The 27,348-nt window shown below is 36.7% G+C and overlaps 4 protein-coding genes across 4 annotated transcripts; 1 reads left to right on the top strand and 3 right to left on the bottom strand.

The window, feature by feature from the left end:
• The first annotated feature begins 2,441 nt into the window (after window positions 1–2,441).
• On the top strand, window positions 2,442–3,494 carry LOC132164541 (fasciclin-like arabinogalactan protein 12). The gene has a single exon (XM_059575073.1). The coding sequence runs from the start codon at window positions 2,442–2,444 to the stop codon at window positions 3,327–3,329; it is 888 nt and encodes a 295-aa protein (XP_059431056.1). The 3' UTR covers window positions 3,330–3,494.
• A 1,041-nt stretch (window positions 3,495–4,535) lies between these two features.
• On the bottom strand, window positions 4,536–6,339 carry LOC132163892 (uncharacterized). The gene is made up of 2 exons (XM_059574269.1): window positions 6,265–6,339; window positions 4,536–6,157 (listed from the first exon to the last, which is right to left on the bottom strand). Exon 2 carries the CDS (start codon window positions 6,138–6,140, stop codon window positions 4,536–4,538), a length of 1,605 nt encoding a protein of 534 aa, XP_059430252.1. The 5' UTR covers window positions 6,141–6,157; window positions 6,265–6,339.
• A 2,127-nt stretch (window positions 6,340–8,466) lies between these two features.
• LOC132164150 (uncharacterized) lies at window positions 8,467–12,083 on the bottom strand. Its single transcript, XM_059574582.1, has one exon. It carries the CDS (start codon window positions 11,805–11,807, stop codon window positions 8,700–8,702), a length of 3,108 nt encoding a protein of 1,035 aa, XP_059430565.1. The 5' UTR covers window positions 11,808–12,083; the 3' UTR covers window positions 8,467–8,699.
• A 1,355-nt stretch (window positions 12,084–13,438) lies between these two features.
• LOC132164099 (stomatal closure-related actin-binding protein 1) lies at window positions 13,439–25,979 on the bottom strand. Its single transcript, XM_059574518.1, has 13 exons — window positions 25,728–25,979; window positions 24,691–24,990; window positions 24,074–24,202; window positions 22,854–22,946; window positions 21,718–21,858; window positions 21,307–21,375; window positions 20,040–20,123; window positions 17,722–17,902; window positions 15,933–16,049; window positions 15,565–15,623; window positions 15,200–15,334; window positions 14,102–14,251; window positions 13,439–13,796 (listed from the first exon to the last, which is right to left on the bottom strand). The coding sequence occupies exons 2-13, from the start codon at window positions 24,970–24,972 to the stop codon at window positions 13,752–13,754; spliced, it is 1,485 nt and encodes a 494-aa protein (XP_059430501.1). The 5' UTR covers window positions 24,973–24,990; window positions 25,728–25,979; the 3' UTR covers window positions 13,439–13,751.
• Window positions 25,980–27,348: the final 1,369 nt, after the last annotated feature.

Here is a 27,348-nt window from a genome sequence, read left to right as displayed (position 1 = left end):
CCATTCTTGTGTAGCAATGCATGTGTAGTATTGAGATCATCTTAGACCTTATCCAACCTTGTTGACAATTAATGCTGCGATAGATATTTTGTAGGACTAGTACATTATTCTTTTTCTTTTTCTTTTTTGATTTTTTGGCTAAGATTAATGGTGCAGTTTGGTTAATTACAACTTAATTAATTTCTTCATATTTTCTTTTTAATCTTAAATCACATTGTCAATATTGTGAGAAAAGAATAATTTGGATAAACATATACTAAATGCAATATAAATTTGAAATGAAATATGTAGGAATGAATTAAAAATCTATATGAGATTTAAATCCAAACCTCAAGTTTGATGTCACCTATCTATTTTGGATTTTAGTTAATTAGCTTATAAACCATCTGGAGCTAGCATCCACAATATCTTCCTCACGTTACCACCTAATTGACAATGTCTTTTCAAAACTTTCAATTTTGACAATATACCCTGAAACTATCGCTAAATTGACAAACAATATGCCTCTCAATAACAAAAATGCCCTTAATAAATTTTATTTTTAAAAAATGTACAAGGTCATCTTAAGACAAAACCATTGCCTTAACCTGGGGTTTTAGCTGGCAGCTGCTTTATGTGTTACATTGATTTTTGGAAAATTCTTAGCCTACGTACTGATGTTAACCTGTGGTTCATTTTCTGGTTTTGATGCCGAATGGATTGAATTTGATGGTTCAATTTGTGTTTTTGACGTGGTAGATTGATGATTTGCCCTTGTTTGAGAAAAAAAAAAAAGTGAATTTGAGAGGTAATTAATGGAGCTTTAATTTAGCTTAAAGTATGTTTGGCACCTGTAAGAAGAGTAGCCACTTTTTTTTTTTTTTTTTTTTCTATTTTTTGACATATCCACATAAGAGGAGGAGGAGAAATTTGAACTAGTAATCTCCGCTTCATAAAGCGTGGTCGCCAGCCGATTGAGCTATCCCTTGAGGCCGAGTACCTACTTGTAAACATACTGAGAGTCGCTCCCTAGTTTCAACTCAATCTGTGTGACAATTCTATTTCATGGCCTTTCATACGAATATGTTAATTAACTCCATTTTTTTTTTTTAAACCATAGTTAAACAATGTCTAAGTTTACTACCTATGTTTGTTATACTTAGACTGTATCAGTATCAAACTAATGCAATCTGAGTTGACGAAATTTAACTGTAAAGAGTAAATTGTTGTCTTTTTTTTTTCTTTTTTTTGACATACCTAAAAAATATATGAGTTCATTTTGATACTACAGAGAGTTAATTGTAAATCAAGTAAATCATAGGGACCAATTTTGCTTCTTTTTTTTCCTTTATTTTAAGTCGACAAAAACCAAATCCCGATACACAAAACTCAGCCCTTCGAATACACCGAAAAATAAACACTAAGAAATTTTTCTTGGAATTTAATTACACACTGATTTCCGGTGTTTGAGAAACGCTAGAAACCTGTGTGTTACTTTGTGTAGAGAGAGAGAGAGAGAGAGAGAGAGGGGTTCTACCTAGTTGATGCAGTGTTTCTATGTTGGTGAAATGAACCAACTGAGGTCTTTGTCTAATTGAAATGAATCGAAAATAAAAGCTTAACATGCATATTCATATAGCTTGTAGGTTACTGTCTCCTAATTAACTCTTAAAAGAGAAAAAATAAATAAATTAATTAATTAAAAAATTTATAAAAAAAATCTTAAAACATTGATAAGCCAAACATAGTTTCATTAATAAGACAAATTTAATTTCATGAACGGAACTAGTATAGTGGAGTAATTTTAGGAGGCCTACTTATGTTCTACTTGTGTCCTACTAAGAATAACGTGTTTATTAAAATCACAATTGGGCTTGTGATTAATCATTATTGAATTTTGATCAAATTGTGATTTTAATAGCTACATCATTTTTAGTAAGATACAAATAGACCTTCTAGAATTACTCGGTATAGTGAGCTGCTAATATAGAAATGCCCCTCTAGACTCTATTGGTATCTGCTTAAATTTTCTATTTTAGGAAAAAACAACAAACAAAAAAGGTTTAAGTACTTCTTGTTCCATTATGCTAGGCTTGCATTCCCCATGTTATAAATCCCTTTCTATTTCTTCAGTCTGTCTCAGTGAAAGCAAAGCAATCATATTCATCTCTTTTTCGCCCGCACGTCCATCAAATTGAGATCCACCCTCTTTTTCCTACCTTTCCAAGCGAAGTAGCAGCTAAAACAGCGAAACCTCTCATTCTATACCTTCATCCCTCTACCTTCCCAAGACAGATAAGCTGCAAACAACTAAGCATTTGTAACTATATTTCAATTATTCTACCCTTTCACCTAACAACACTCTCTCCCGCCCTCAATAAAACCCCCTCGATCTCCTCATATCAAACACTCACTTCCAATTCTCTATTTCCCAAGCAAACAAATTAAGCAACACTTCAAATATGACCAAACAGGCTATCTCCTCCCTCTCAATTCTTCTTGTGTTTCTCATCCATTGCATCACAACTTCAGCCCAGCCGGCTGCGGCTCCAGTCCAGCCCGCCAATGCCCCGGCCCAGCCCGCCAATCCTCCGGTTCAGCCCGCCAATCCCCCAGCTCAGCCTGCCATTCCCCCAGTCCAGTCAGCCCAAGCACCAGCCCAGCCTGCCCTGGTCCCGGTGCAGAAAGGTCCCACCGACGTGACCAAAATCCTCGAAAAGGCTCATGGGTACTCGGTCTTTATTCGCCTCTTAAAGAGCACAGGTGTGGCTAAGCAACTTTATGGGCAGCTCAACAGTTCAAGTAATGGGTTTACTATCTTTGCTCCTATTGATTCCGCATTTTCGAACCTTAAACCTGGCACTATAAACTCTCTATCTGACCTGCAAAAGACTCAATTAATACAATTTCATATCTTGAACACCGTTGTTGCTCTCTCAAACTTCCAAACCTTGAGCAATCCAGTGCCGACTGAAGCTGGAGATGTCAGCGCCGGCGCGTTTCCTCTAAACATTACCACCGCTGGAAACCAAGTGAACATCTCGACTGGCCTTGTGAACACCACATTGGGTGGTACAGTGTATTCAGATAACCAACTTGTTATTTATCAGGTGAGCAAAGTGCTTCTTCCGCTGGACATTTTCAATCCTAAGCCCAAGCCTAAAAAAGTAGCGGCTGCAGCAGCCCCCACACCAACGGCGTCGAAGCCTAAGACGACAAAGGAGGATGCTCCGGTGAGTCCGTCTGGTGCTGCTACCACCGTGGACAAGGCTGCCGCAGTAAGTCTCAGCATGCATGGAATGTTGGAGTCCATTGGAGTTGTCGTGGTTGCGTTCCTTGTGATGAAATGAACTTGATTAGTTTATTTGCTCTGGTGGGGTCCCATTGTCGAGGGGCTGCAAGATTTTCTGAGTTGTGTTCAACGGTCGTGATCAGCACCAAGTGCTTTCAAAATAATTGCCTTCTTTTCTTGTACCATTTGTTTTTTTTTTTTTTTGCTATGTTTGTCCATGTTAGTCTAGGGGAATTTTATGTTGTACTTTTTCATCTCTTTTTCCCTTTCTGGTTTTCTGATTCTATATAATTTGTAATTTTTTTTTTCTATATATATAAAATCTCTAAGTTGTGTCACTTGGGTTAAGCATTCTTTTCTTCTTATATGGAAAATATACATTTAACCCTTTCTCTCTGCGAAGTATGATCACTTTTGCATTTCAGCCTTCGAAGTTCAAAAAATGACATTTGATCCCAACAAATTACAAACTATGACAAGTTAGCTTCTCTGTTTAGCCATCCTTGGCCTCTTTTCATTTGGGGATGGCTAGACTATGACATGGTGGTGGGCGATCACTTGAGAAAATGTAGTGGAGAGGGTGAAGGTGCGTAACCATGGCTGTGGCTGATGGCCTCAATTTGAGTCGACCTGGCACCTGGGCATTGTATTACCCAACCCCCATCTCATCTTCCCTCCTTTCTAGCTTTTGGAAGAAGAAAAAAAAAAATCAATACAGGGGAATTTGCAGAAGAGATAAAAAGGGAAATGGATTAGGAAACATGAAGATGTAATGGTATGGTCCAATTTTGGCTATTTGTGGATTTCAATTGGGGATATGTGATAAAATTTTATAGTCTAGCTCGAGCTCAAGTTGGGTCAAGCTTATCAAGTATTTGGCTCGGTTCAAATGACATTCTCAATGAGCTTGAGCTCACTTGAGCTTCCAATGGGTTGAGCTTGAACACACATTTAATAGCTTAGCTCGAATAAGCATCCTAAAAAATGAGCAAGTCTTGAAATCTTAAAGCTCAGCTCGACTTAATTATGGCCCTAGTGACATCCATATCTATATTACTCCTCTAGTGACTTAACCAAACTTATAACATATAAAAGAATAAAAAAGAAAGAGAAACAAAAGTCTAATCCAATCAAAGTATATATATGATGAAATAAATTTATACAATTATGAGGAGCTCTCTCTAGTGCGAACACAAATGTGCTAGCTAGTACAATTAACTACAAAAATATATTTTTCTATTCGGTGCTAAGAAGTTATTTTATTTTAAAATAATTTATACAAACATTTATCCCACAAATGGATAATGGATTTGCATTGTGTACAGTTTACGGCTGCATCTTCATCAAAAGTTTCACTGCAAGCGTTACATGGATGGGACTCCTTAGTCCTTCGGACAAAATTGAGAGGGTGTTGGTGATTTTTCCGAGTAAAATTTCTTCCATACTTAATGTAGGGATGCCTTCCAACCACACATTGAGGATGAGCAGCAAAGTTGCATTTTACACAGTAATAAAACCAATGGTTTGGATTTCTTTCTTCTTCGCAAATTAGACAATAAAATTCTCCTGAATCATTTTCGACAGTGTATATTAGTGAGAGGGGATGTGGATCATATTCATACTTAGCTTTGAGTGGAAGTGTTGCACATTCAAAACCCAATGCAGAATTGCATTTAGTGCATACAAATACACCATTGTTGTTCTTTGATCTGTCGCAAGCACTGCACTTTTCAACAGAACTTATAGCATGGAAGAGGGAGTGTTGGTGACCTTCATGTTTAAAGGTTTTCGGAATCAAACAACATCGGATGTCGAGGCTGTAGTCACAATCGTGACATTTATAAGCGAAGCCATAACAACCGCAAGCATTACAATTTACGATGCCATCGATGAGATTTCCCCTTGCGGAGAGGGTAAGCAGATGTCGGTGTTTTGGGTGTCGTATCTTTAAGGGTAATCTAGCACACGTGCTATGAAGAAAGTAGTTGCATTGCTCACAACTATAAAATGGGGCGGTAATTGATTGCATACATCCTTCACAACGCTTACGATCATAAATCTCCCTTTCATTGCGGCTGATGATTAAGTAATGTTTATGATCCAAATGTTTGACCACCTCAGGTTCTTCATCCTCTTCTAAGTTGATATCCTCAATAAGATCTCTGCTTGAGTCTATGGTATCACTTGGTCCAATCCAATTTTGGCGTGCGCATTCCAAGTGGGTTACGAAATCGCACTCTCGACAATAATAACCCCCATACTTGAGTTTGAGCTTTTTGTAGCAGAGATTACAGAATACATGATCGTCGTGCTCCTTCATCACTTTACCAAGTGAATAAATGAGAGTGAGCAAGTGACGATCAGCTATAATTCTTATGCTACGTGGCATCTCAGTACATTCAGTGTGAACCAAGAGTTGACAAATGCGACATACCTGGGCAAAGCTGTTGCAATCCTCACCACAGGCTTCGCAAGTGAAGTGGATCTGTTGAAAGATGGGAACGAATTCATGTTGGTGACAATTGTCGGGTTTCGTTCGCCAACCGGAAGCACATTCGACATGAAGGCCTTCGAAATCGCAAGTATTGCAATGGTAGAAGAAGCTATTTTCGCAACTCCCATAGCAGGCTTCACAAAGTTTAAGCTGTGATGGCAGTTGGAGGACAAAGGTGTGGTTTGGATGCAGAGAGTGTTGTATCTCAGGGGGTAACTCGGCGCATGACTTGTGAAGGAAGAAGTTGCATTCAGAGCATTTGTAGGCACCGCCCCATACTGATTCTTTGCAACCAGAGCAAACAACTTCATTTTCTAAGTCTTCTACAAAGATCAAGGGATGCTCCTTGTGGCTAAAATGTTGGAGGACCTCCATCTCCCTCAAGCTTTAGTCTTGAAAAAATAAATAAATAAATAAACAAAGAAGCTTAGGAAAAGATAGCAAACAAGCACAGATCGAGCTAAACCCATGAGTTTTTAGAAATATTTAGAAGGCTCACCTGAAACTGAATGTAACGGCGGGAGATCCGTTGATCGAGCGGACCCAATGGAAACGGCAAAGACAGAAAGTGAGAGAAGGGAAAGCCTAAAATTAATATTTTTATTTCTGTTTTCATTTCTCTTGCGGAGAGCAATTCGGCTCCTTTTTCAGAGTGGTTGGACCATTGTGTGTTGAATAATGTGGCCGCGTACAAAGACCAATGACGACGGTCATTGTCCGCCAGCAGGTAGTGGTAGGTCTTGACGTATTGCTCAAGGTGTAAATGTCAAGTTGTATTTTCATATTACAATTTATAAATATATTTAGTTTAAAAATTGCATTAAATTAATCTAAAAAAAAAAAAGCAAAGCAAAAATAAATATAGTTTAAAAAAAAATGTAAAAAAAAAAACCTACCAAAGTACACATTTTTACACAAATTAAACGCACACACATTGACTTTAGAGCCATTTCCTATGAACGGAAGATTACATAATTTCAAAATATATATATCATCTTGAACCAGCTCAGAAACCCTGTTCTCAGTTATCAACAAACTTCCGGTGGTAAAGACCTAAAATTTTCAATACCCACCATCAATCTCAATCAAACAACCACAAGACCAAAGTGAACAAAGACTTCAAATGAATTTTAGCTTGAATTAACCAATAAAAACCTAGTAAAAATAGAACACTTTTACACAGATTATTGCAGAAGCAACTTCTTTATCCATAACCCATCAGGAAGAGAGAGAGAGAGAAAGAGATAGCATAATAAATTATGTACCAAGAATCTTTGGGCTTTTAAAATCAGAAATAAACAACAAAGGCTCAAATTTTTCAATTCCCGACGACATCAAAAAAGCAAACCCATTTATCCTCAGAACCTCTATAACATATCAGACTAAATGATCAAGGAATGTAATAAAACCAATACACTAAACAGAATATGAAAGCATTCGGAGCAATACATGCCATGTGTTCTTACAGTAATATTGAGATCTTAGAGGGTGGTAATTTAACTTTTGGACACAAGCACAAGCAGCAATAAGGCATGAGCTGCAACACAGGATAACTCTCGAAAACTATAGGTGCAAAAGCATGTACATAATGTTAAAATGAACATTAGTTACATTACCCAATTATTTTACACTTGGCTTTCCAAGCAGAGGCATATGTACATAGAAGAACAACTGATTAACTCCAACAGTATGAATAGAAGAAAAAAAAATTACCTCCAATAGTATAATCAACATATTTTACAGCAAGCCAACCGTGACTGACTGCGTGAGGTGGTTGCAAGAATTGAGGCTGACAATGGGGTTCTTCTGTTGTTTGTTGTAGATTGTGAAGATAGAAAAGCAGAAATGTTGTAAGCACTCATTAGTGTCTTTCCTTACTTTTTCTAAACATTGGAGTTTTCATATCGATTGGTGATGTGACCAAATCTTGGTCTTCCATTACATACAAGCAGTCATGATTCACAGAATTGCATGGATAGAATATCCTAACAATTGCAGAGGATCCTACTCCAGTGTGCACACACTTATGTGATCTTACCAGTATATCTAAGGGCACTAGCAGTAGCTTCCTTAGATTTTTCTTAAATTTAGAGAACCAAGCTACTCTTTGCTTCTCTATTCAAATAAACTCCACAAAAGCTTCTCTTATCCTTTCCCTATACCATTTAAATATTCTTTAAATAAATATTATGAGAAAGAGAGATGAAAGAATAAAGAGAGAGCATTTTTTTAAATATAATAAGGGAGTTTCCCTTAGTTTAGGGAACACCAAGGGAGTCTATTGCAGAGGTCTTTGTAGGAGTTTTCCCTACATTTAGGAAAGAGAATGGGATTTAGGGAGTCTGTTGCTAATGTTCTAAGTTATAAAAATTCACACAAGTCTCCTACAACTTCCAACAAAAAAAAAAAAAAATTCTTGATAGGACACAAAATTGTAAGTCGTGTTTGTTGAGACCAGCTTTGAGAACCAAATAAGTAACCTCAAACAATTTAATGTCAGATTGAATTTAGCATACAGCAATCAGGCATCATATTTTCCCATGAGATGGGTCAAATTATATCCCCAATTTTGTTAGCCATGGTAGAGCAAAAATACAAGGAAACAACTACTCCTAAAGCAAAGTCCCATGCATCATAAGAAAAACTAAATATAAAAAAATTAAATTAAATAAAAAAAATCATGCAGGACTCCACACAATCATTCTAGGAAACGAGTATATATCATGAAATGAGTTGCATTTGACAAAACAGAAAATGAATAGGTCAAACTAGTACTTTCAATCATTGAGTTTGAATTTTTTTCACGAAATCAATAGTGACCTGTAGATATCTCTTAATAGCTAACGACAAAAGAGAGTTAAACTTGTTTCAATGATGAGATGTATTGCCTTACAGTTTTCATATGAGCTAATGATACAACAAAATCAACAACCTCTACACTTTACGAGCCAAAGTCCTCTGCTTTGTTGCATGCTGGACAACTTTTTCCTCCACAGGAAGGCCTTTCCGTCGTCTTACAGCATCAATGAGCTTCCTGGCTATATTTGGAGGCACACTAGACCCATCTCCGAACTCTTCAATTTCCTCCTCTGTTTTGGGTACAAAGAAAGGATCCTGAGGAAGTGCTTCCCAATGGCTAAGCACAAGAAGAACACTAGCAGCTCCAGAAGTCCATCTTCTAAGCTCATCGGCGAAACCAAAGCTTTCAGAAAGTGGCACATAAGCATGCACAGTGAACAATGGGGAACCTTCCTGCATTACTTCCTTGCTCACTCGGGCCCGCCTTCGACCAAGCACCGCATACATGGGACCCAAATATTCAGGAGCGGTGTTCAACTCACAAAAGTACATGGCCTCAACAAGTCTCGGCTTCTTCTGAAGCACAGCCACCCTACAAGCATCTTTGACAGTTGTAATAACCTGTCCTGTGAAGATGCCATACTGCTCAAGTTGTTGGTGGGAAGTTTCAGACTCATCAGCCTGCCCAATAAATGGAGAAATGTAAGCCTCAATAATGAATGCCAAACCCCACATAGATTCATCACATAAGGGTCCAGATGCTGTAGCAAGTTGAAACCCTGATACAATACTACTCTCAAGTCGCTCTGCTTCCACGGATAACGCTTGAGTTACTTCGGAAGATGTCTCAGCAGCTGTGTCACCATCAATAGGCTCATCCACAAAGCCCAATTTCTCAGACACAAAAGGAGAACCATGTATAGGAACAGAGGAGTCGGTGCCCTTTCTTTTGAAATCCGGTATAAAGAGGATATTAGGACCAATATGCCTAGGCCCAAGAGCCCAAATCCTCTTAAGAAGCTTTAGCCACTTTACTCTACATTTGTCAGCCCGTTCCTTGTCAATCTCAGTCAATGACAAAATATCTTTCTCCACAGCATCCATTATGCGTTTCTTAAGTGCTACAATTGGATTCTCATCTTCCACGATGGTTGATCTCCGGGTTTCCAAACTTTTACTGGTTTGCCCAGACTTAGCTCCAATAATATCTCCAAGTAAATCAGAACTTTCATCAAGCACCTTTGTTAGAGTAGGCGGAAGCTTCAGGACTTGCACCCGGACTACGCACCTTCCATTTGGTGTTGCCTTCTCAACATAATCTGAACCCGCACTAATTGATTTTAAATTCTCCAGCATATGGGAAACCTCTCCCTCAATGGTCTCTTTATAGGACACAAGAGGAGAAGAGACTTCCAACCTTACTTTCGCAAACCTATCCTTTAAATCCTTTACACACCTTTCTAGATGAACTTCTCCTGCAGCAGCCAGGACATGTTCACCCCTTGCAGAAACAGTGACCTCCACAAATGGGTCTGCCCGATTCAGAAGCTTTAAACCTCTCAAAAGTGCACCCATGTCTGCTGGATCAGATGGCTCAATAGCAACTCTAAGAGTTGGGGCAACCTGGAATATCATACTTGAGAAAGGCCAACAGTTCCTTGTTGATGACAGAGTTGCACTCTTCAATATGTGGTGACCAAGGCCTTGAATTGCCACAACATTCCCTGCCTTTGCAGAAGCAACCGGTTTTAAGCCTTGGCCCATCATTAGATACAAGGATTGCAACTCAGCCTCCTGCACATGCTTCTGCATTGAGTCCCCTCTTAGTGGATCATATAAAGCTGAGAGCACAAAAACCCTCTGCCTTGAATAAAGAACCCCGCTGAAGATCCTAGCAAATGCAAGGAAACACTCATCTGACTCACCCTCTCCAGTTTCTTCAGTTGGACTGTTTATAACCTCTCCTCGTAAACCCCTTTGCGGAAGCATTTTGACTGGCACAGCAAACATCTTGGAAACAAAAGCAACACAAGGAGCTTCAAGCCTCGAATCACAAGCCTCAACAGATTTTCTAACCAGCTCTGCCTCTGCAAGCAAATTAGAATCAACCAAATTATCTGGGACCTCTCTCTTCGGCAGCAAACGTGATACACGAAATGATTGTGCTGCGATAGGGTCCGGCATACACTTAACCACCATTGATAATATAGCATCCGACAGAGGAAGCCACCGGCTCATAACAGCTTGAAGCACAACTTTCTGGTCCTTGTTCTGAAGCTCACGAGCTGGAATGGACAAATTAAATGACTTAATTACTTTCTCAAGCATCCCTTTATCCCCGTCAGCATCCAAAGCCACTTGGTAAACCTGCCAAAGCGGCTCAAGAACAAACTGAACAAACATGGGTCGAGCCTTATTGCCTCCACCAATTCCCTTCTTCCCCACAATCATCTTTGTCTTTGAATTAAAATACCGAGGACCCCACAAAGCCTTCTGCAGTGCAGCAGTACTCGCCCCAAGCTTCGAAGCATAGAACTCAGCAAATTCATGAATTCCAAAACCCCACCCATCCAATGCACACACAAAAGCTACATTCCCCTTTTGGGGCTGAAATGTATCCTCTTCATCATCCTCCACAAACTCAAAGCTCTCATCATCACCCATCTCCCCCACCGGCCCCGCAAGCACTGAATCAACATCGGACAAATACTTCTCCGATTTATACCCGCTCACAATCCCATTAACCTCATGAACAATCCTCAACAACCGGGTATATGCCTCCATTGGACTCAACCTCAACTCACAAATCAACCTATCAATCTTATTGAGCACCAAACAGGGTGACAGCTTCTCTATCCAGCATTGCCTCAAAACGGCATGAGTCTGGATATGGACGCCCTCCACGGCGTCAACCAATATCAACGCACCGTCACTTAACCTAGCGGCGGTGGAGACTTCACTACAGAAGTCCATGTGGCCAGGGGAGTCTATGAGGTTAACGGAGTGGTCCTTGTAGTGAAGAGCAATGGAGGAGCTCTTCATCGTGATGGCACGCCTTTGTTCCTCGTCCAAATAGTCCATGAAACGAAGGCGCCCCGCCAGCTTCGGGTGGAGCACGCCGCCACCCGAGGCGGCGATCAAGTGGTCGGCAAGCGTGGTCTTGCCGTGATCAACGTGTGCTAGTATGCATATGTTTCGGATTTTCCGGGTCTCGGGATCGGAATCAGAATCAGAATCAACCATAATTTCAAACAAATAAAGAAATAAATTCACACAGAGAGATGAATTTCCAAGGGAATGGGAAATCAAGTAAACCTTGAATTTCCCACGCTCTTGCGGCAAAATAGTCACAGGAGGCACCGAGGATTCTTACGTTAATGTTTGGGAGGCTGACAATGGCGGAGGAAGCAAGCAGAAGCTCTGATTGTGCTGCCCTGGCTGTAAATACGCTTCCAAGCTGGGATCCACCAAAAACCTTGTTGGCGGCGACACAGTGAAAGTCTTTCGTGCGATAAAGTATAAACCTCGTGGGTTTATGTTTAGGAAATCCAAACTTGTCCATTTTATGTAAGTCTTTACGAGTTGGTCTGCACAAGCGGTTATCAATTTTTAATAACCCGCTTAGTGATTAGTTGTTATTTTATAACAGGCGATTAGTAATTATTCAAACCAATAAGGTGGTTTTATAATCGCTTTTTTATATGGGCTTTTAAGCTTTTTAAGTGTTTTAGGCCATCATTGTGCTTAATTTTTGAGCTTATTTAGCCTAAGTGTTCCCAAAAAGATGAAAAAGAACATATTTTTTGGGGCATGCAATGTTTTTGAATAAAATTTGACCCAAAACATCACATACCACATTATATTTCACATGCATACAGTCATACACTACCAAAATGACGCCGTTTTTGATGTTATATATATATATATATATATATATATGGGTAGGCGGTTAGCGGTTTTTTATAACCGCCTTCTAAAGCGATTAGTGGTTATAAGCGGTTGGTCGTTATAACCGCCCCGTTTGAACACCCCTATTTACAAGTGTTTTTTTTTTCTTTTTTTTTTTAAGAATGACATGACTTTTCGAATCTTATTATTAAATTTTGATCGAATTGTATTTTTAAAAATCACCTAATAAGAAACTCGTACAATTTCTCAAGTGAAGAGCACACTCAATCTAATAATATTCAGTAATTGAGTTCAAAAATACTATTTAATAATATTTAAGCGTTAATAAAAGGGATAAATTTAAAAATATTTAAGCATTAATAAAAGGGATGAATGCAAAATTAGTCTATGTGGCTAGCTTAAATTACAAATCACTCTATGTGGTATAAAAAATAATTTATAAACCCATGTAATTAGACTAAATTACAAATCACTTCATGTAATATAAAAAATAATTTATAGGTCCTCAGGTAGGCCAAAATTACAGTTTACTCTTTAAAATCAATTTTTGTTAAGTAACTTAACAAAATCTATTACTTTTTCATGGCATACCCAATAAAAACGCGACAAGTGTTATTATTAATTTCTGACTTCCAAGATGACAGCTAAGATTCTTCACATCATTTTAGGACACCAGCTAAGATTACACATCAGCCCTCACTCCACGTCATACTGCTACAGTAAATTAATTACCTAATCTTTTCTATCTCCAAAATTCTACGCCTTGCGTAATCCTCCTTCATCTTTATCTTCTTCAACCGCTTCACAAAATGTAACCGTCAAATTCTAGTAAAATGCTCTCAAATTGTGGCAGGGAAGAATGTATTCTCCACATACAGGTAATATAAATAGATTGTGATGCTAATGCAAATTGTTGCATCAATCTTCATAGAGAAATGTAGCACATTGAACTCCAATAGCAAGCATCAATCAATCAGCACCAGTCGTCAAATATATCAATCAATCAAAGCCTCAAGTAATGTATTACAGATTTACAATGAGCTGCAATAATTCCTTCAAATGCAAGTGGGAAACTCTTTTAACACTCGGACAAAAAGGCAAATAAAAAAAAATGCCTTGGTGTTGGGGGGAAAAAACTCAAAAAAAAAAAAGAAAAAGAAAAATCGTGGAAGCCCATATCAATTATACAATGCCATCTCTACTATTACAAACTTATACATGATACGTGGGAGAACTCAAATAATTACATTTAGAGAAAGTGGGATCCATGGAAGTCCTTTAGGTTCCCAAAGGAGCTCTGTCATCTGGCCCAGCTAGCATGATCTGGGATTTTAAGCGTTTGCAATCAGTAACACAAAGCAACAGGGGAAGAAAAAAAAGACTAGGGATTAAAGTTTTCTTCCAAACTGTCCTGACTGAGTTTGTTAAACTGACATCTGTTTATTACCGTGCGTTTTTAATTCTCACATGTATTTTAATATAGCATGTGATTTTCACACGCATTTTGTACAGATATCAATTTAATAGACTGAAATTGAGGAATTTCTTAGAGGAAAACTTTATCTATAAGTGATAACTAGAAATTTTAATATAAGCCATATGTTGAAAGAACTTTGAGAAACACATACATTGCAATCAAAAGCAAACCTCCTGGCCAGCATGATAGCTGCATTCCTCTCCCTCTCCGATTCAAAGGCTATTACAAAGGAATGTCCTTTCTTTGCTTGCCAAAACAATGCTTGAGCTGCAGCATTCCCACCTCCTCTAACTCCACATAGCTAAAGCATATGAGAAAACAGTGTCAGAAATAACTGATACGACAAGTGACTTTGGCTTGTTAAACACAAAAAAATCCAAGCAAATTAAGGTTTTAGATAAGAAGGTTGGGCGGAGCATGAAGAAATGAGGCCCTATCAGAGAAACCATTGTGTGCGCTAAGCTAGCGTTTTTCAGCTGCCTGTCATATTCGAGGGTTCATTGAACCCTCGAATATGTTAGAAGATCTCATTGATTTAGGGTTGTGTTCAATAACTGCTGACCCATCCCTCATTACTGACGCGTATTTTGTGCCTGTCTTTTTTCAATTCTTTTTTTTTGAACCCTCGAATATGTTAGAAGATCTCATTGATTTAGGGTTGTGTTCAATAACTGCTGATCCATCCCTCATTACTGACGTGTATTTTGCGCCTGTCTTTTTTCAATTCTTTTTTTTTTTTCTTGTTTAAAGGCTAGAATAAATCATGGTCAACCAAAACCACATCACAATCACCGAAAGATTTCAGTAAATTGAGTAGCATATGAAAGTAAAGAACTTAAGATAATTAGACCCATTATATAATGAAATGAAATTATACTTTTGAATAAAAAGGCAAGAGAAAATTCCACTTAGTGGTCGGGAACCAAAAAAATGCAAGCCCGCCACTCCATTCTCCGACAGTGTTCTATCAACTAATCATATTGCCGGTCATTCGTTTGAAGATTGTCAAAAGTGGCTCACTGCAAATTCGGAAATGGAGCTTAAATTGGGCTAGAGATCAGTCAGGTTAGATGTTGGATTCTGTTAGGTAGGTTGTGTAGGCCTGGATCTTTAAGAAGTTTGTCAATATCTAACTAATTTGTTTATTGCAGGTGCAGAAGAGCATGTAAAGAATAAGGGTAGGAGGTAAATGCAAAACCACTCTAGGGCCCTTTTTTTAACAGGGAAAAAAAAATAACTTTGCAATTACCTGCATTAAAGTGGAATAGTATTCTTTAGCAAGTGTAGTCTTTCCTTTACAAAGTTTTATCCTCATCTTTCCCACATGAAGCACATGAATGGATTCTGATGCATAATTTACACCATTCATCTGGGTGATAACTACCTGTGAAGTGAAAAAACAAACATCAAAAGAGAGTATATCTACCGACCGGTGATAAAAATATACAGCTATTTCCCATAATCTGAAGTATCAAGATTATCAGAAAAATGATGCACAGCCCTAATGTAAGAAAACTTTAAGGTTACAACAAATACTGAAATGTTGTCAAATGCTGGCATACATTTAGTCACATACAAAAAATAAATAAATAAAAGAACAGTAGGAAAACACACCTTGAATTCAACATCATGTTTCCGCACAAGTGCTTCCACATAGCTTCCCAAACCAGCAGCTGCTCAAGAAGAAAACATCAGCCCTTTTTCAGTTCATTCTAACAGTATAAGCACACAAATAATTTGCATGTATGAGAACCACAAAAACATTTTATCAACCACTTTTGAAATAAATTAAGAGAAAAGGAAACCACACAAATTGATATTTCAAACTCAAATAAACAATGCCACTCAAATGGCAAGTCCTCCCTTCGTAAGAAACAACTTTGGAGAAAGCAGTGAGTTCAAAATCCACCAGGTGCATGTAATTTATCAATGAAAAAAACACTCAAAGAAATAACCATTGAGAGCAAGGATAAAAACCAGACCTGGATCTATGGGACCAGCGGTTGTCAATGTGATTTGCTGTCCTTCTGAAACAATGTCAGCTTGCAAGATTCTCCCAACGTCAAAAGGCTCAGGAGCATAAACTGACTTTGTGGCTCCTGAGATATGGAAAGTTGCATCAGAAATAGGGACAAAATGGAGACAAAAGAAACTACCAAATTTTGCAGCTCTCTGTGTCCAGTTTGATACCTTAGAACATAAACTCAACACGATTTCCACCATTAACAAATTTGAGTTATAATACCAACAGCTAATTGGGGTACAAAAAGACGAAATTATGATGTTAAATGAGAGAGAACCAACCACAAATACACACAAGTAGATATAAGAATATGACCGGTCAGCCACAAACAATAATAAATAATTAAACAAGTAGATATTATTAAAAAAAAAAAAAAAAAAAACCTACCAGCACACCAAGCTAACCGTCACTAAAATAAAGTGGCGGCAAAATAAATATATTCACAAATAATAAAATTTGCCTGTAAAGAACTCCTTTTCTTGACTATCCCTAGTAACTTTATGAACTCCATCTCCCCAGGATTTGTGCACAACATCACCTACTAAGCAATAGTGAATATGCGGGTAATCAGCCCAAAGTGAGATGAAGCATATATAGAATAGACAATGACCAAGGGAAGACTGGGTATGGTCAAGCAAAGTATGAGAGGATTTGCTAAAGAAGTTTATTCTACAAACCCAAAATTTGCTTTATCAAACTCTGAACTGCCACTTACATTCTGTGGTACAAGATTAGCTATTCGAGAAGATTTGAATATACTAAACTAATTATATCATTTCTTATTGACACATTCACTGCAAAATAAACAAAAATAAAAGAAGGAAATTGAAGCTATGGAATCTAAGCATTCAGAACACTGTCAATGGGTCGTAATAGTTGGTAGAATTTGTACGAAAAAAATTCCGCTACATCTACAGATTAGCACGTGTGGAACAACATTAAAATACATAACAAACCCTTAACTAGGGGTCTTTCAACCTGTCATCTCGGTCCTCAACTATGGTCATGCATCCAGTTGTATTAAAGGTCAACAAGTGAATTTTCACAACCCCACACACTATTTGGTCTCTCCCCTCATCTAGCAGCACTGTAAAATATTCAAGTCCTCATTATTGCAATCATTGTCTACCGGGCACATGAAGAAAACCATGTCAACAAAGATTCCTTTATTTTGCCTCTACAAGGCAATAGCTAGGCTCACGGGAATAGGCCTGTTTGGGAGTGCAGGATGGCATTTTTAAAATAAATTTTGGTTTCTAATAATAAACTTTATATAATAAATTTTGGTTTCTAATTTTGGTTAAAGATTGGAATACAGTCATGGAAGGTCTTGGGCTCATACTCCCTAAAAACATAAATATCCACATAAATATTCTAGAGTACATATTTATGTTTTTTAGGGAGTACTAGCCCCCAAGACCTTCCATGACTGTAACTTAAGCACAGATGAGAATGCATAATTTTTTGATAAGTTGATGAGAATGCATAATTTATGAGTATGCCTTACATCCTGGATTCTCTACTTCCAATCTTACAATCTGAATAACAAGTCAAGAATTGAGCCATGGACTTCTGCTGAAATAAGGAAAAAGACTGCAACAAAGAAGCATAAATCTCTGCATAAAGTTGAATTGCTTTTATAGAATAGCACAACACTACAACAGGGCCATCACTATGGTAATTTATTCTCATAAATACAGCACAAAAGTCTATAAAATGTAAAGCAGCAAATATATTACCACATATACCTGATATAAGTTCCTTTTTGCCACCTTCTGATGATACACGATACCACTGAATTAAACATTTAGAAAGTTCTGGAGCATTATCAGAGGAAGGTTGAATCCGCAAGTATGAACCTAAAGCTTCATGCCCATCTAATTCAAATAACTGAGAATTGTTTTCGGTGACCCTCTTGCTCTTTGCCAGCTGGAAAAGGTATGCAGGGGAAACTTTAACAAATTAATAAAAAAAGATACACACAGGAGAAAGTTTTATTTATGTTACATCAGCAGAGCCACATACACACACAGCAGAGATAAAAGATCAATAGCAAAAGAATAAACCAGGAAACTCCTACAGAACAATAATGTTTTACCAACTAGTGCTATGTGAAACCCAGTGACACATCACACATTTAAATAATTGTCACTTGTGTCACAACTATTGAATCACCGAGTTAGTGTTTTTCCTGGGGACAATACCTGCATGCTTGCCCTCGTTGAAAAGGCTATAAGAAATAGGAAAAGTAGAGAAATGGAATCATGAAGAAACACAACCACATCAATCATGACATGACAACAAAAAAAAAAGTAACGTGGATGAAAGAAAGTGTTAGGTACAAATGCAATACTACCCTGACCAAAATTTTTACAATGTTGAAAATGAATAAAGTCAATTAGCTTCTCACATTCCAGGGATAGTTCTTTTGTACATAATATTGGCAGCTGAAATATTTCAACAGGATCAAAGCAAAAGGGAGTAAAGACGAAGGTAGAAACCATGGGGGGATATTTAATTTATTTTTTTTATAAGTAATCGAAATATTATTAAAAGCGTAAGACGCAATCAGGTACACAAGAAGTATACAAGAGTAGCCACCTAACTAGTATGGGCAAAAAGAACAAGAAAATCATAATAACTAATCACCAAAGGAAAAACAAAAGCAGTTGTCCAAAGATACAATGTTGAAAATAAAGACTTAATATCCTCTAAAGTCCTCTCATGGTCCTTAAAACTTTTATCCTTCTTTTTCCTCCATAAACACCACAAAAGGCACGAAGGCACCATCTTCCACACAATAGCACTCAAGAGTGTTGCTAGCAGTCCACCAACAAGCATACAAATCAACTACTCTTCTAGACATAACCAAAGACAACCCAAATCGACTGAAGAAAACATTCCAAATGGCACAAGCAACCTCACAATGAAGCAGAAGATCGTCCACGGACTCCCCGTTTCTTTTATAAGGGGGGGATATTTAATACTAGAGATTGGTGAGCCCCGAACAAGTATGTGACTCACCCTAGTCTCAAAAAACAGGATTAAGAGCCTCTAACATAATATAAGATCCAAGTTAGATTATGGTCATACCACTTTCTTGTATATAGTTCTCAGGGGGAGAGAGAGAGAGAGAATAGGAGAAGAAAAATGGCATGTTGGGTCATATCAGATAATTAATAAAACCACAAATTCACCATTTCTGGTACCCTACACAAGCATCCATGAGGTATACAAAGGATACCCCAACGTCATTAGAGCCATGACATTTTGATGAAAGAATACCCCAACTAAAGCATAGAGATGACCATTAATTACTGATAAATGACAGCAAGAGCATTAAAATGATTATCAGAAGCATGCAGAACAGGACCTAGGTCCACAATCTTCCGTTAGGATAAATGATTATTCATATTAACAATAATTGCAACTCTCTGCCCAAAATCATATATATGTGGATTGCTTCAAGATTTTAAGTACAGAACCCAAATCATCCGAGGGCCGCTATATCGTCAAACTAGAAAAACGTTATAACCCGTCAAGGAGCAACCTAGTGGTCAAAGGCTGCGCTTGATTCCGCACTAGAAGTTCCACTGGATTACCTGATACACGGTTCTGGTAGGTGGGATCATGTATCCAGGGTTTACTCTCTAGGGGTGGGTTCAAAGGGCAGCCTTGGTGAGATTCCATGTCATTAAAAAAAAAATGTTATATCAAAAGATGCATGCACTTGGCTCCCTTACAGAATTCAAAAGTCTCTAAAACCACTTCATTCAAAAACGCCTATGGGATAGATATGCTAAATAATAGAGTAATCCAAAACAAGAAAGAATATTAAGAGGATACATATGTGACAAGTAGATAACTTCAAACAATAAGAAATTGATGGAGAATAACAGCAAAGGTAACGCCATGTTTGAATAATTCGACTTCAGATAATGCAGGAAAAAAAATGTGCCACCAATAAACTAAGCATATAGAAACATACATTGGGCCAAAAATACTTGACAAGCTCATAAACGTTAAAACCAAAACCTGCAAACATAGCGAAAAATAATAAACAAACCTCTTTCTGAAGCCGAAGAGAATGCTTAGACTTCTCCATAAGTTGAGCTCTCAATGCTCGAAGCTCAAGTTCCATGTCCATAACCTACAAATTAATGTTTTATTCATTCATTATTAGCATAAGAACATCTGGTGGATATATTTTAAATCAAAACAGGAGAATGTATATATGAAAATAACAGAAAAAATAATAATAATAAATCTAATTCATCATATGGTTAAAGAATGTAACCATCCATTTCAACAGCACGACAAAATTAAACAAACTCAGGAGTGTTTACATTATAATGGATACACATAATAATTCATAACAACTTTATGCATAAGAATGACTTTTGCAACTTGACAAATTTCACTATATTGGTCCAATGAAAAATCGAATTGCTAGATTTGAAAAGCATCTATGTTTTTTACTTTAAATAGAAAAATAACGAAATTTACTAATAGAAAGGAGGATGAGCCATCCTTTGGGTACAAAATTCTTTGAATATCTGGAAACACTAGAAACAAAAATACAAATACAGAAAAGAAAGTCTAGATGGAAAAACTCCATGCTAGTGATCATCTCAACTAGCAGCCAGCTTTACCATTTCCAAGCGATGCACCCCAAAAATTTGAAGTCCAGCCTCTATTAATAGGTCATAGGCTCTCTCATTCAAGGCTAACACAGCCAATTTCCTCGATTTCTCTTCTTCACGTTGGTGATGCAGCCAAAGAAGAAAGGTCAAGCTGCCTTCTTTAGAGTAATTTTCAGTTTTGGGAACTTCTTTGATAGTAAAAAGAAATGAAGACATCCTCATAGCTAAAATTCAAAATATTAAGCTCACAGCTATTGTCCTCAGAATTACCATCCAACCTTGAAAGTCATTTCAACCTACAGAAACTTGATCTGTGACAGGAACTGTCCACAGATCATTAAGTCCATTGCTAAACTGTATATTTACTTATTATACATAAGCAGACAGCGCATGAAACAGCTAAAACATATTTGGATGAATTGACAGCTACACAAAGCAAAAAACATGTGAAACACTTATAACATACAATGATGAATTACAACAATAACAAGGTAAAGATGGACAGATTTACGGGGCAAAAAACACCTAGGAACCCACATAGAACATGAAAATTTCACCAAATAAAAGACAAATTTTATAAATAGATGAGGCCAAATAATGCCATCACATACACAAGCACACATAGAGGGAAGGGGGGGAGGGGGGGGGGATAATTTATAAGGAAAAGAAGACCATAGATTTAGTATATACCTTGCTAGGCTGGTGTAGCATTATAATTCGTCTAGCCTCTTGAACCTCCTTCATCAATTCTTCCAAATCCTAAAAGTCCCAAATAAAATATATTTGTTTAAAACAACAAATAAGGTATGTTATATCAAATGATGCTCTTATTATGTTGACATGTTCCAAACACTAGACACCACCAAAGAGAACATAAACCAAGATGAAACTATCTTCCCATATCAACTCTCAAATCAATAAAATTACCAATCCAGATCCAAATATAAAGAGGTAAAGAAATAGATTATGCAATAAAGGATAAGCAAGCCAACATGCTGCATAAAACTCGATGCATTCAAACATTTTCAACTAAAGAAGCCTCAAATGCTACATTAAGGCTGCGAAAGTCAAATGCTCTTGAAACGACATGAAAAAACATACCTGCTTTCCAGAACCCCGAGACATTCGATCTTCTTCCTGAAGGGCCTCTTCCACTCTTTGAACTGCTGCTCTGGCATTCTCAATTTCAGCACGAGCAAAAGCTCTTTCCTCATCAACAAGTCTTTTAGCATCTTCTGAAGCCTACAATTGCATCTAAACACTCAATAGGGGGCAAAAAAAGAAAAATTCCTTACACACGCATGGTAGGAAAGTGAACAAAATTTATGCTCGACTTTTGCCAATGGGAAAAATATCTTGGAATGTCTAGAGAAGGAAAGCAGGAGTATTTTTTTAAGAGTAATGAAAAGTTTAAGAATCAAAATAATCTAGAAGGGTGGGAGGAGAGAAAGTGTGTCACAATAGCAGGTGTTTGGAACTATAGTGAGAGCAAGTTCTCTTTCTTTTCGTTTTTGGATAATTAATCAAGATATCATTAAAAGCATAAAGCGCCCCTATTTACATAGAAAGCATACAAGAGAAGCCACCTAGCTAATAGGAGCAAAAAGAACAACAAAATCATGATATATAAGCAAATGTCTAAAGATACTAAGTATTGAAAAATAAAGGCTTAATCTCCTCCAAAATCCTCTCATTGTCCTCAAAACACCTATTATTCAGTTCCCTCCATAGACACCACAAAAGGCATAAAGACACCATCTTCCACACAACAACACTCTGAGTGTTGCCGACAATCCACCAACAAACAAACAAATCGACTACTCATCCAAGCATAACCCAAGACAATCCAAATTAATTGAAGAAAACATTCCAAATAGCACATGTAACCTCACAATGAAGAAGAAGATGGTCCACAGACTCCCCATTCTTCATTTGCTAGTGTTTCGTAATTTTTTCAATACAGAATTGGGTGGAGCAATTTTGGGGAGATCTAGAATAAAGATATAGAGAACATATTTCTATGACATTTAAGGAATTGTTGAACCCAAAAATTTGATATTGGAGGTGTTGATATCAAAGTGATAGATCCACTCCATTTCTTTCATTCATATCATTTTGCCAGCATTCAGCACCCTTTGTTGTCCATCAGATAAAACCCACTATTCCCCTTTTTTTTTATTCTACTTGTTGCACTATTCCTCATAAAATCCAACTTCTGCTGAAAAAGTTCATCTAACCTGCTTAAGAAAATTTGCTAGCTTCTTGACCTCCGCCTTTTCTTGTATTAACTCCCCTTCCCTTTGAGTCAGCTGAACTGCTAAAGCTTCCACCTGCAGGAAGTGACAATAATTTAGCAGCAATTATTTGCTTAATGGTTATTTCCACCAGCCAAATGGTTCTTCGAAAACAATTTTCACAGTATCCTTAATGGTTATTTTAACAAGCCAAGGCCCAAAAGTGATTATGCATTTATGTAGCCCAACAGTTTCAGAAGCACTTTAATCTCAACAGCATTTTCCCAATACAGTTGTAAAATGCTAACATGCTATTGGTTGTTGGTGATTATGCACCCCTGATTATAGCAAAATGGTTACGCAAAACTCACACCAATGGCAAATGGGCCCTGTCAAGGCAAGTATACAAAAAGAGAGTTTGAGTGTTGATTGATTTTTTGTCTTCAATTAAATGCTTCTTTGTTAAAGGTGTTCCTTTTCAACTCTCTCTTTTTTATATAAACCTTGATGAGTGAAACTTTGATAGTTAACCACAATGTTACCAGACAAAACAGAATAACATGGTTAGTGTTGTTTAAAAACAGACACAGTTAAGGTAGGTTAAGTTTAAATCTAGATGTAGAATCAATGTGATGTCTTATTCGACAATCCCATGAGTTTAGCCTCTTTTTTCATTCTGAAACTTCATAGTTCAAGCTCTTTAAGGATTTAATTCATAATCTTCAAGTTGCTATAAAAGGGCAAAACAAAAGAAAGAACTATAGGGTTTGAGGCCACTCAACTTAATATTTCAGAACAAAAGTGCAATATTTATATGAGGAAAATCAAAATGCAATTGGCTATGCTAGTAATTTCCAGTAACACCACTTGATTGACTGAGTACAAGGAATGTTTCTTAGGTCAAACCATGGATAATTCCGATTGAATAGCTATACAAGCTAACCAAAATGTAAATTATAAATTGAATTTATACATTACGCATACACTACACATACCAAATTACGCTTACTCTTTCTTTATGTATTTTCTTTTTTTTAAGCTTCATACGTTCCTCAGTCCATGTAAACATGGGTAACCATCTTGGACCTTTTTCTGTTGTGGGTAATTTGTTCCCCAGGCCATTGGGTTTTCTTGTCAAGTAACCAAGTAAAATGTTTGATATGTGGCATAAGAATGCTCAAAGGAACAAATCCAATAAAAAGGGCATGATATAGAAAACTTACCATAGAAATAGCTTCCTCTACGTCATCCTTGTTTCTACCTGCCACACGCCCTTTTAAGGACTCCAGTGCATCTCTAAGCTTCTTCAAAAGAACGTGTTTTTCCAATGAAGCTGCCTCCCTGAGCCGAGCCTGAAGTCCACAAATGACTAGCTTATTATTTGGATACCAGTATCATCCACTCTTCTTGGAAATCATTACTTCTTATTCTTCCAAGTTGGACACAAAAACAACAGAAGAAAGAAGCATTCACACGTATAACAGACCAACAGTGTTCCAAATTATTTACACCCTCTACAATATATGAAATACAAATAATTTAATCTGTTTTATCTTATATTCTTCAATAATTTAATTATTGAAAATACTCTTCTTTCAACTCAGCTTAGTACCACTAATTAGCATATCTAAACTGAGTTTATTAGAACAGATACAAAGTATTCAAACTACCATTTTCCCTTTGTTCTCAGCTACCAAAAGCTCAGAAAAATTCATACATAATGAGAATTAAATGAATGAAACGGAATTCTACAAAAATTTAATAAGTACCAAACAATCACTCACGATCCAAACTTAATTTACAAACATAGAGAGCATAAAAATTATAAATAAAACTCAACCTCTTCAGACAACTTAGCAGCAGCAGCCAAACCCCTCTCAAATTTACTAGCGAGGTCACGAACTGAGAGGCGTTTCTGCTGTTCCAACAGTTGCGCAGTCTCACGGGCAACAACTTCCTTCATTGATAGTACTTTTGGGTCATCCTTCACCTCCACAATCTGATTGTTAGCTCCAATTTTGTAATTTGGAAAACGACTAGAATTAAATATCACATCAGCAGATACTGCTGGGACGGCCTCCTTTTGCATGGTATCACCAAAATCACGGGTCACTCTTGTCATTATTCCAGACCAACTATTCTGTTAATCACCAAAAAGCAAAGCTCAAGACGAAAGAATTAACCACAAACAATCCGTAAAAAGACTTGCAACTGAGCTCTAGCTCAAACAGACAGGGCCTGCCAACCCACATAACTTCAATTACGTAATTAATTTCCAAAATTTTCTGATTGGTCAGTCCAAAATACCAGGGAAATGAAAGCAATCAATTGCATTTACTCTAAAACAATTTCATAATTTATGAGCTTCCAAAAGGGAAAACCTTCACATACACAGCTTAGTTGAAAAGTTAAATCATTTCGCCAAATTCTAATCAGCAAGAGAGTCAGGTCCAAAATTTTAAAAAATTTTAATTTTCCCTTTGTTCTCTCCGCAACCAAACAGCGGCTTACAGCAAAAAAAAATACCCAAACAAACAGAACCCAGAAAACGCAAATTCAATTTCTTTTCTTAATTTCACCCCTGAATTCAAAACAAAGCATTTTTTTTCTCTCAAAATACAACAAACCAAATCACTCGCACTGATCATTACTAGCTCAAACAATCATATAAAAGACACTCAATATGCACAACCAGAATAAACTAGACTAGATACACAGTAAAGCAAAGAATAACAAGATCAAATGCAACAACCCACAAAAGCTTTGAAGTCAAACCAGGAGCTAAGACAACCAAAACGAAACCCTAATGCTTCGAATCCCTTTTAAAGACGCAGAAAAAAGTTAACAATGGGGACAAAAAGTGAGACTTGAACTTACAGATCATGAAAAAAAAATAGTGTGAATAGTAGCAATTTCAGGGTTGGAGATTCTTGGATCGATTCAAGGCAGACCCTCCGACCCGATTATCCAATAAACTCAGCGTCAATGGGAGAGAAAGGAGGAGATAGAGAGAGTATAGAGAGTCCTTGTGTGAAGAGAATATGCAAAGAAAGTCCGGATGGGTGGTGTTGCTTTTTGAAAAGCCAGGTGATGAGAGAGAAGAACCGGCTTTTAATGTCGCGGTTTATTTATGTTTTGGTTGAGAATCGAGAGTTGGAGTTTGGTTTGGTTCGAATTGGATACTGTGTTGTCATGACGCATGCGTGTGCTTCAAACTTAAAACTCCTTGGCGGTCCCCGCGTGTTATTTATGTCCTTTTTTTTTTTTTTTATGTATCTTCTTTCTCGATTTTGCCCTTTCCTTTCTAATTCTGGTTATGGATCCTATGTAATTCTTAGCTTATATAATTTTTTAAAATCTAATTACAATATTTATTTAAAATTAAGAAATAATCTTATGGACAGACTTTTTCTTCAAACTGGATTAGAAAAATTTTCTCCAACTCAGTCGATTAAAATAATATGTATCATTTAAACATGTGAGATACATATGTTTTTTAATAACAGGGATTATAAAAACTTTCTCAAACTCAGTTTATTAAAATTATATGTATCATTTAAACATGTGAGATGCATATGTTTTTTAATAACAGGGATAAAGTTGAAATAAATAAAGTGGAGGTCCTCAAGAGGTAGCTCAATCGGCTGTGACCACATTTAATGAAGTGGAAGTAACTAGTTCGAATCTCTCTCCCCCCCTTGTCCGGACATGTCAAAATATATATATATATATATATATATATATATATATATATATATATTAAAAACTCATATGTATCTAATATGTTATTAAAAAAAATAAACACATGTTATTAAAAAAAAATGGACATATGTCATTTTTATAGACAGGGTTAAAGGAAGTTCCTCTAACCCAGTTTAGAAGAAAACTCTATCCTAATTTTATATACTTTTTATTCAGGATGTAGGAAGTCAGGATCTGTTTGGAATTGCGATTTTAATAAGTGCGATTTTAAAATTTTCTACCTACTTATAGAAATCGTTGATTTTTTTCTTATTTTAGATTAAATACTTTTTAAATCTCAATATCAAACCCCTTACATTTTGTAATATTTTTTTAAAACGCAGATTATTCTTGCAAAATTTCAATCTCAAACGCACCCTTAAAGTCTTATTAAAAAATAAAAAAATTACAAATTACAAATTTTAGAGGTTATGTATAAAGAAATTAGAAGAAGGATGTATTGACGGGATTTCCCTTGGTTGGTGGTTGACCAAAGTTTTTGGCTTTTATTATTTCTTTTTTCTTTTTCTTTTTGGGTGTAACAGTTGACTTAAATCTGGCCGGTTATTAGCTAACTTTGACGTGGACGGGCGAGTGACGAATGTTTCAAAGTGTTTTATGATTTATTCATAATCAATTAATTATTCGTTTTTTTTTTTTTTACAATAATAATTATTATTATTATTATTATTTTATATATATATATATATATATATATAAGTTTATTGAGGCTGCCACGTAATAGTTGATATATAAT

Source organism: Corylus avellana, chromosome ca10, assembly GCF_901000735.1.
Source record: "Corylus avellana chromosome ca10, CavTom2PMs-1.0".
Taxonomy (NCBI): domain Eukaryota; kingdom Viridiplantae; phylum Streptophyta; class Magnoliopsida; order Fagales; family Betulaceae; genus Corylus; species Corylus avellana.
The sequence above is the reverse complement of the archived record's forward strand: the minus strand, read 5'-3'. Positions and strand labels throughout refer to the sequence as shown.